Below are 10,133 nucleotides of genomic sequence, written 5' to 3'. Positions count from 1 at the left end.
AAGTCAACATGGCGTGCTTTTATAGAATAGGTTTGTATCTGGGAATGATTAGTTTAAATGTACCTGGATCGCATCAGCAATCACCCAGGTTGGAAACTGTCTGATACTCAATGTGCCATTTTTGAATGGATCTAAAGTTGTTTTTAAATCTTTCTCTCTAGCTCTCTTTTCCTGGTCTCGGTACCAGAACAGATTCATGCTGGGATGCCTACGTCACTGGCAGTGACCATCATAGCAGATTTCAGTGTCCGTGTCACAGCTGAGGTTGTGGAAGGCAATGTCAAAATGGAGAAGTCTGAGGAATTTACTAAAGGTGATGGCTTAATAATGTTGGGTATAATATTAGACAGTTTAAAATCAAATTGATCAGATATTAGCTGTAATAACCAACACATTTTTACTTATGTAACACGTTCTGGGTTAAATCACTTCTTGTTTTTCCACAGATGTGACAGGATTGCTTACGCTTCCTCCAGTAAGTAATACTTTATTTTGTGATCTTGCCTTATGCTTATTTACTAACTTGAATGTGTTGCAGATTTATGACTCAAATCTTAAGAGTTCTTCTGTCACGCTGACTGTGAGGGGCTACAAAGGTGATGAGGTTATTTTTACCAACACCACAACTATAGCATTCAACCCTAGAAATGTCACAACATTCATTCAGACAGACAGACCACGCTACCCTCCAGGGGACCGTATGAGGGTCAGGGTGGCGTCAGTTGACTTGAATAATTATCCCTACCATGGCAAAGTGGAGCTCTCTATAAATGTATGTATTTTGTTGTGCTGTATTTTTTAAGTGCCATATGTATAAATGTACACTATTGCATTTGTTGGTTTTGGCTACACACAGAATCCCAATGGAAATACTATGGACAGGTTTCAGTCCAGTGGGAATAATGGGATCCTGTTGCGGGATTTCATTCTACCCCAGACAGCTCCACTCGGACAGTGGACAGTCGTAGCAACAATCAATGTAGGTTTTCATTATGCTTTGTGATGTTAAACTGTTTAGTTTTGTTTTTCAATTGGTCTTTTCTTTTTCTTAGGGGCTGACAGATGTAACAACATTTTTTGTGGAACATTTTGGTAAGATTAATATTTTGTAGTTATGTTGCGTTGAGTACTGAAAAAATAAGTGAATTTTAAGTAAATTTTCATAATTGAGTCTCTTCTAAAACAGAGAATCCTGTTTTTGACATTTTGATCAACACACCCTCTCATGTTCTAAGTCATGAGGATATTTTGGGATCTGTGAGGGCCCTGTAAGTACCAAACGTGCCAAACAAATCTAGAGATGAAGTACATAATGTTTATTTTTATAAATATTTAATGTGTTATTTTATACATTTGTTCCAAACTAGTTACTCCAGTGGGCAGCCTGTGCATGGGATAGTAAAGGTTACGCTCACACTTGTACCCACTACTGATGATGACTCTACCTTCACTTTGACTCGAACCAAAGAGGTACATTGATTTTGAGAGCTTCTTATATTAGATGCTCTGTTTTGACATTAACGTAAATGTGTTTTCAGATTTATGGGTCTGCACAGTTTCATTTCAGTAAGGATGATCTGCACCCGTTAATTGCAAAGATACAAAGAGACAAAGATGTTATGGTCTCTGTCCATGCTGCTGTTACTAGCAACTCCACAGGTAAAATACCACAGATTAACGGTATTCAAAATGCTTTGCTGAACTAGTAGTATTAATCACTGTCCTGTGGTTTTTGTTTCATTGTGAAGGCAACAAAGGAATTGAAGTGACCAAACAAGTTACAGTTCAAATTTCCAAGGAGATATATCGCCTAACATTACATGACTATTCTCAAGCACTGAAGCCGGGAATGCCGTTCTTTGCAAAGGTGCATCATTATGTCTTGTACAGAAAGTAATTTTGTGATTATAAGCCAGGGGTGGGCAATCAGTGTCTTTCCCAGGGCCACATTTCAATCTGGGCATGTGGCAGAAGGACGGACTGATGCACTCATTGGTGTAACAAATGTTCATAAGGAAATCTCTGTATAATATGGTCTACTGTAATCTATTACTACACTATAATAATTCTTATCAAATAATTATAAGCCAAAACATTACACAGGCTGCAAAATGCTTTGATCTGTTATAAGCTATTTTGTGCGTTTGTGCTACCTGATGACCAGAAGAGCGTAATCTGGATCTAAAGCATCTGGCATAATACTGTACTAATAATATCGGCAATTCATTTATTTTTAATGCATTATTTGCTTTATTTATTTTTATTTTACTATATTTTATTGTATTTTTTTAGTAATTACATTTAGTCGCACTTTTGTACAAGTGTGTGTACTTTCACCACACAAATGATTTTTTTGTAATAATTCTGTTCTTTTTGTCTGCAGCTCAAGATATCTCGCTTTGACCAGCAGTCCTTGAGCTCTGTGGATATGCGTGAGTCTGCATTGATTGAAATAACTCAGAGAACCTCATCAGACGCTGGTGAACCCACATCTCTCTCACATCCGGTGCCTAAAGACGGGATTGTCCGCCTGGGCTTCAGATTACAGGCTGAAGTAGAGGCGCTTTTTATCCAGGTGAGCATTTTGATTTAAATGGTATGTGGATCCTCAGGGGGGAGGCCAGTGTTCACCAGTTTCACAGTGTAAGATGAGTAGTTTCAGTCCAGAACAAAAATATTGCCCTCCCTAAAATGGTTGGATAAGTAAACACGTTGACGACATTTTGTTATTTTTGCAAACAGGCAAGATTCCAGTCCAGCATTGTAGCTCTAAATCTCTCTAAAACTCACCCATCTCCAAGTGCCTCCTATATCCAGATCTATCCAATAAATTCCACACAGGTAACCTCAAGATGTATTTTTCCTTACTCAAAACCTGTAGTGTACACATGTTTGTTGTTTTGTTTTGTTTTTTATCTGTTATCTGTTATATATTATATACAAATACTGCATTTTTAATATGATTTTAGATAGGATCACCTGTTCAGATAACCTTGGAGAGCTCAGTCCAGCTCAAACTGCTTCACTATGTGGTATGTGTCATGTCATTTTTAATAGATCTTATCTTTAGTAAACACAAAACAGTAAAGTAAGTAAAGTATACTCAGGATTTCTCATGTCTGTGCTATTGTGTGTTCTTCCAGGTGAAGTCCAGGGGGCAGGTTGTGGCTGCTGGGACAAAGGAGTTTGGTTCTTTCTCTCTGACTCCCACAGCAGCCTGGGCCCCTCAGGCCTGTGTGACCATCTACTATGTTCTTGCTAATGGAGAGATCCTGAGTGACACTGCAGATATTCTGGTCAAACAACAACAGGTATATGAAGTATATGATATAATAATTACCTAGCACCTTTCTTTTGTCATTAATGCAGTTAATTAATTACTTACTAAATACAATGATGCTGTTGTTTATGCTTATTAAAAATAGTTTATGTACAAGTGCTTTGCAATCATTCAGCTAACAGCTGAATGACAAATAGCTGACATTTATGTATGTGAGTGAATGGGTTAGCACTACAGCCTCACAGCAAAAAATCCTGTTTGATTCCTGAGTAGTGTGGGGCCTTTCTGTGTGGAATTTGCATGTTCTGTCCGTGTCTGTATATGTTTCCTCCAATGCTCTGGAGGAACTAAAGATGTTCAATAGGGTCCCATCTCCAACCAGGACTCCCTGAAATTTAACTCTAAATTCCTATAGGACTATCCTGGTTAAATAAAGAATAAATACCAAAAAGGGAGTCTGGTGGTCTTTTTTATTAATCAAGTATTTTGGAAATATTTGACTCAAAATATGAAAATTAAATATCACAGTGGTATGATATGTGTGTGTGTTTTCTTTCAGATCTCTCTCAGCTGGAGCAGTAACATGGCCCAGCCGGGGGAGCAGATGACCCTCAGTGTCACTGGGCCTGAGAGTGGCTCTGTGGTGGGCATTGTCATCATGCGCACGCACGACTCCACTCCAGAGGTTTCCACACACTTTGAAGTGGAACAGGTAAACTTACAAGATCTACTAGTCATTTTCTTTTATTTGTAGACCAATAAATATTTGAATGTATTTGTTTAACCAGAGTATCTTTGACAAAGTGTTCATTAATTGCCTATAAGATTTCTGTTCTCTATGTGGTACCTAAACCAGTCACTCAGGCTGTAACAGATAGGCCTCCTTCGAGTGGCAGTGGAAGTTTTCTTTAAGATGGTTATTCTAGTGCAGGGTTGTAGGGTTAACTCCAGGGGTATTGATATGATACCAGGCAATTGTGCAACTGATACTGCTCTTTTTGTAGTCCTTACACACTTAGCCCGTATTTGTAAACTAAACAATTGTTGTTCGTGTGTCAAGCGTTTCTTTATTTCATCTGCTGAAACTGATGACATTTTTTATCTCTTTATAAAGGAATGTTTTGTTCAAATGTTGACAAATGGCAAATTGTATAAAACAAGATCATTCGATGGATCTACTCAAGGTAAGGTGAAGATATGACCACAGTATTAATTAAAAAAAATATATTGTTTTATTCTAAGCAAATGTCTTTTTCTCTGGGATACAGATATGATTGAGAAATATTGGTACCACTTTATGGATGGAGCTGAATCTCTGCTGTGGTTAGATGCAACAATGAGGTAGAAAACTACTATCTCAAATATGAAAATGTATTCATAAACTATATGTATGAATATGCAATTATTATGCATTTTATTTTTCAGTGATACTACATGGACGAGTGAGAAAATAACAGTGCCAGATGGTGTGAACTCCCTCAGAGCTGCAGCTTTCGTCATGTCCCAACGACACGGACTGGGCTTCACATCACAGAAAGTAAATACCAAATATTAAATATTATTTCGTTTTATATTTTAATTATGTTTTGGACAAAAGTATAATCAGAGTTACTTAAAGCAGGCCTTTCATGAATTCAGACATGTACATTTTGAAAATCTAACACAAAACAGTGCTATAATTATTAGGCTATACTTCTTTATCAAATAACGTTTAAGGCTTTTGTATTTTTATTTATTTAATTTTGCAAGATTAACCCTATTTTCAAACTTAAATTAAATGTTTAGCTCTCTTACGTTTAGATTTGGTTGTCACTAAACATCAAATATATTCAGGCACTTAACGTTCTCTTTTTATGTGCCCTTCACCAGCTGTCTATTACCAAAGACTTCTCTCTGTCTCTCAATGTGCCTCCATATCTTATTAGAGGAGAGGAGATTGTACTGGAGGTCAACATCGTCAACCATCTGCACAGGGACCTTGAGGTATGTCATACATGACTGCTTGTATTGACTTTCTTAACCCCTGCTATAGTTTCACACCTTCAACCCAATATCTCCCTATATTAAGTTTGCTTACATTTGTTTTTAGGTCATCTTACTGCTGGCGGAAAGTGATGCGTTTGAGTTTGTCATGGCAGAACGTGGGAGTCTCTCAGTTGTGAATGCTCAAAAGCTGACATTAGGAAGCCACGTCTCTGCTAAAGCCATGTTTCCTGTCAAAGTGACCGCTTTAGGAGAGGTGGACATTTCAGTGGATGCTGTATCTGCAGATGCATCAGAAAGTCTGGTTTGGACTGTCTTTGTGAAGGTAAGACCACATTCTATAAAAACAGAAGCTAACCCCAGGAGGTATTGCAGTGGTATTGTTGTAACTGCATTATTGAATTACATTAGCTGTCTTATATTTCGCCAGCCTGAGGGAGTTGAAGAATCAGTTTCGGAGAATATTTTTTTGGAGCTGCCACCTTCTATGAACACTTTCTCCAGGTCTACTGCCTTTACTTTTCCAGCAGGAGTGATCTCAGACAGCTGCAAGGCCTATCTGGCTATAGGAGGTATGGACATTGTTTGCAATTCATATACCATTACACAAAAAAATGGGAAAGAAAAGACAGCTTGTTCTTTTTTCAGGGGACTTACTGGCCTTGTCTTTTCACCAGTTGGACTCCCTAGTAGACCTGCCTCTTGGTTGTGGAGAGCAAAACATGGTCCACTTCGCTCCCAGTATTTATGTTTTGCGATATTTGATGATGTCTGATCAGGATGATGCCGAGATCAGGAGCAGGGCTATGAAGCATTTAGAAGAAGGCAAGATGCACACTATTTATTATAATAATATGAAAAACGCTCTTTTTACCTGTGAATTCTCTATGCAAACTAGGATATCAGCGGCAGTTGGCATACCAGCGAAGTGATGGCTCCTTTGGGGCTTTTGGAGCTAGTGACAGTTCTGGCAGTACATGGTAACAATGATATTAATGCTTTTTCACTACAGCAGAACAAATAAAAAACATTTAAATAGCACAATTCATACACAAAGTAATTCAAAGTGCTTTACAGAATAAGAAAGACATTAAAATCACAATACAAACAAATCAAAACACAAATAATCATCATAAAATTAACATTAAAGAGAAGAGTGCAGATCAGAAACCTTTCAGTCATATGCACAGCCAAACTGAACTGTTTTGAGCCTGGATTTAAACATTGGGTAGAGGCCTGTCTCACATCTTCAGTTGGTTTTAGCTGCATAAAAGTGAAAACTATTTTCTTAATTTTATTTGAAATTGTATCATTTTAACTTTTTTCTCTAATATTAATATATATTATTTGAAATTACACTCAAATGGCATCACTGTTTGTGTTCTCAGGCTGACAGCATTTGTGGTGAAGTGCTTCCAGCTGGCCCAGACCTATATCACAGTGGACCAGAATGTTCTGACCAGAGCCAGAGATTGGATGCTTAAACAACAGGGAGCGGAGGGAGTATTCAGAGAGGTGGGAACAGCCATGCACACAGAGATGCAGGCTGGACTGGACGATGGTCCTGTGGCACTCACTGCATACGTTCTGATAACTCTACTGGAAGATCCGGTCACTGTTGTGAGTAAATGACATTTGGGTATCTATATTGACATGTACTTTTTTATTCAAAATCTATTATCTATGTGCAGGGAAGATACGCTGACCAGATTTTGCTGGCTCAAAGCTACCTGGAGAACAAAATATCCACAGAGGTTGTCAGTAACTATAGTCTTTCTCTCACTGCATATGCCTTATCCATTGCCAACAGTCCAAAGGTGTCTATGGCTTTGGAAGAGCTCAGTAAGAGGGCGGACAATCAAGGTATGTACAGGAAGGAAAGAAAACATTGCAGTTGGCAGCATACCTCAATCTAAGCCAGTTGTTTTATATTAAAGATGGAAGCATGATATGGATGTCCTCTGGTGGCACTCGGTCACATGAGCAGTCTCACTCAGTTCAGATTGAAATCGCTGCATACGTTCTTCTGGCATATTTGAATAGTGGGGACATTGTGAAGGCAATTCCTGTCATGAAATGGCTCTGCAACCAAAGGAACCATCTTGGAGGGTTTTTTAGCACACAGGTACATTTGTTTAACAATAAATACTATATTTAAGTACATTCAAATTCATGTCCTGTCACTATTTTCTTCTACAGGACACAATGATAGCTCTCCAGGCTTTGGCACATTTTGCTGCTTTCAGTGGAGCCATTGCTATTGACCTCAGTCTTAAGATAACAGACCCGACCACCACATTTTCTTCCATTTTTCATATTAACATAACCAACTACCGCATGTACCAAAGCCAAGAGGTAACAAATGTTATGTCCATTGTATGCATTTATTTTACCTCTGAAATGAATTGTAATGTATACATTCTGTGCTCTGTTCTGTTTGGTTTCTTCAGATTGATGTTAATGACGATCTAAAACTTGACATATACATGGAAGGAAGAGGATTTGCTACATTTCAGGTACAAGTCATCTTAACTTCCACTTGGATTTTTGGCTTCATAAAAGTTATATTCATGGATCAGTAGTACAATGAAAACATTGCATACACATACACCATTGCTGAATATTTCCATATATGCAACATAATCCACTAAACACTAGGTTCAATAAGCAGAGTGTGACCACAGTAAATATTTGCAGCTCAGCTAGCACACTGTAGTGAATACAGTATTATAAAACAGAGCCTCGAGATGCAAATGTAGCATGATAATGGTCTCCCTGAAGTGCACATCTGGAACACATGCACATGATTGAGCTCTCCATACATTCAGATGTTCTGATGGCATCTATCAGAACAGTATGGCCAAACATGAATCTTTTGCTCTAAGTTGAAAACCTTTGTTCCAAACTGTCAGCTATGTTTATTGTATGAATTATCACCTAAATAAAGCAAATTCTTGAAACTGTAGAAGAAAAGTATAATAAAAAATACAACAAAAATCTTGTTGTGGTTCACAAATAACTTTTCTAAGCAAGTTGCGGTGATCCAATTCAGTTTTCATTCACTATGTGAGTTAAACTGGAATTAAGTTCAAACCATTACCTGTTTTACATAAACCAAGACACACTCTTATAATTATAACATAGTTTTTTTTCAATCATGGCAATGAACCACACTGATCCCTGACACATTTTAGTGTGCTAGCCTTCATCGAGGGGGCAAATAATATTCAAATGTACTATTCCCTAGTTTTAATTTATCTATTGCGTGTCCCAAACTTTTTTGTCAGTACTGGAGGAAGGTTTTATGTAACCTGTATTCCTTCTGCTCTTTTCACCAGATGAATATTTTCTACAATATGGACAGCAAAACTTTTTCGGAAAACCTCCAGAACATCATGAACGAGGAGGCCTTCTTATTAAATGTGGATGTTTACACTCAAGGAAATGAGTACAACCGATTGCAGTTATCTGTTTGTATGAGGTATGCAGTTGTAAAATGGTTCTTTAAACATTAAATACATTGGAGTAATGTAATTCTCTATCTTTCTCCAGACTCAAGGACACTGAGAAGATTTCCAAGACAGGGATGGCCATTCTGGATGTGGGCATGCTCAGTGGATTCACCATTTCCCCTGGAGCCACTACACCAACAGACCTGATCCCCAAGACGGAGACGTTATCTGACAAAGTCATCCTTTATTTTCACACTGTAAGTATTTCATGCAGAATGATTTTACAATTGAACAGTGCATATAGTATTTGAGATTGTTCATAATACTCTGCCATATGTGACTTACAGCTTAACACTACAGAGGTCTGCATCACACTTCCCCTCATTAGGATTTACAAGGTGGCTCAAATACAAGATGCAGTAGTGCGTGTTTATGATTACTATGAACCAAGTGAGTATGCACAGGCATTGTTACTGAAGTTCATACATTTGTTCTGCAAAACTAAAATTATTAAACTTTTATGAGTTTTAAACCATGTTATAACAGTGTTTCCTCACCATTAGCTTACTTAGAGTTTTATATAGATTATTTAGCTTGAGTAATTCTATATCGTCCTGTATTTGAGCCTTGAGTGCTCTGAAAATTGCCGTTTTCACCTACCCTCTATCTCCTGCCAAAGCTATTTACTGCAATTATTATTTTTTTTAAATCACACTCTGGGCCATGCATTCACAAATGACAACAATGAAGTAACTGAAAATCTACAGTTTGATACAGTGAAGTACCACTATGAAGAGAATGTCCATCAGTTCTGCAATTTTGAACTGGAGGTTTATGGACCTGTTTCTATTATTAAGTAAAATAATGATGATGATATATTATAGATCCATACTAAGTACCTTAAAAACCATAACATGTTTTATCTAAACTACTTTTCAGCGAGAAAAGCCACCAGGACATACAATCTGGATAACCTGAGGACCTTGGACTCCTGTGTGTTCTGTGGTGAGGACTGTGAGCTGTGCAAGCCTGGAGTCTCTATCATTGTGTCTGGTATAACGTCCCATTCTGTAATTAGCACCACCAACAGTTTGATGTGTCTACTTTTAACTGCTATTTGTATGACTGGCTGATTGGTATCTAGATGGTTTATACAAAGAAAATGGGTATTTTTGTGCAATGTTATTTGAAGGTTTCAAGGTTTCAAACTCTATGTAACTTTCTGTTTCAAGACATGTCATGTAAAGCTGGTAGACACAAGCATGTTGCAACATTAATTAAGCAATGATATATCATATTCTGATTTCTACTGAAGGAGAGAAAAAATGTGCATTATGTTCAGACAGATTTTGTTAAAATGAAGGAAAATGATGTATGTGATTATGCAATTGCATATAATAGTTAGCCAATAACTGCTT

At 37.5% G+C, this 10,133-nt stretch overlaps 1 protein-coding gene across 1 annotated transcript; it reads left to right on the top strand.

Annotated features, from left to right (window-relative positions):
* On the top strand, positions 1-9,897 carry LOC117390929 (CD109 antigen). Its single transcript, XM_033988734.2, has 32 exons — positions 1-88; positions 162-313; positions 447-475; positions 539-772; positions 857-979; positions 1,053-1,092; positions 1,187-1,268; positions 1,368-1,470; positions 1,539-1,659; positions 1,749-1,867; positions 2,384-2,575; positions 2,743-2,841; positions 2,970-3,032; positions 3,144-3,311; positions 3,840-3,992; positions 4,395-4,464; positions 4,549-4,621; positions 4,706-4,817; positions 5,150-5,263; positions 5,370-5,588; positions 5,694-5,835; positions 5,912-6,088; positions 6,162-6,243; positions 6,652-6,883; positions 6,955-7,126; positions 7,201-7,388; positions 7,463-7,618; positions 7,714-7,779; positions 8,602-8,744; positions 8,816-8,972; positions 9,063-9,165; positions 9,655-9,897. The coding sequence occupies exons 1-32, from the start codon at positions 9-11 to the stop codon at positions 9,846-9,848; spliced, it is 4,158 nt and encodes a 1,385-aa protein (XP_033844625.2). The 5' UTR covers positions 1-8; the 3' UTR covers positions 9,849-9,897.
* The last annotated feature ends 236 nt before the right edge of the window (positions 9,898-10,133 follow it).

Source organism: Periophthalmus magnuspinnatus, chromosome 22, assembly GCF_009829125.3.
Source record: "Periophthalmus magnuspinnatus isolate fPerMag1 chromosome 22, fPerMag1.2.pri, whole genome shotgun sequence".
Lineage (NCBI taxonomy): Eukaryota > Metazoa > Chordata > Actinopteri > Gobiiformes > Gobiidae > Periophthalmus > Periophthalmus magnuspinnatus.
Note: the sequence above shows the minus strand (reverse complement) of the source record. Positions and strands in the feature narration are given on the sequence as shown.

Excerpts from the sequence above, each read along its gene's own strand:
- LOC117390929 (XM_033988734.2), top strand. The coding sequence starts at position 9 with ATGGCGTGCTTTTATAGAATAGGTTTGTATCTGGGAATGATTAGTTTA. Across the intron at positions 5,589-5,693 it reads TTTGGACTGTCTTTGTGAAG|CCTGAGGGAGTTGAAGAATC; the intron begins GTAAGACCACAT and ends ATATTTCGCCAG. Across the intron at positions 7,127-7,200 it reads TAAGAGGGCGGACAATCAAG|ATGGAAGCATGATATGGATG; the intron begins GTATGTACAGGA and ends TTTATATTAAAG.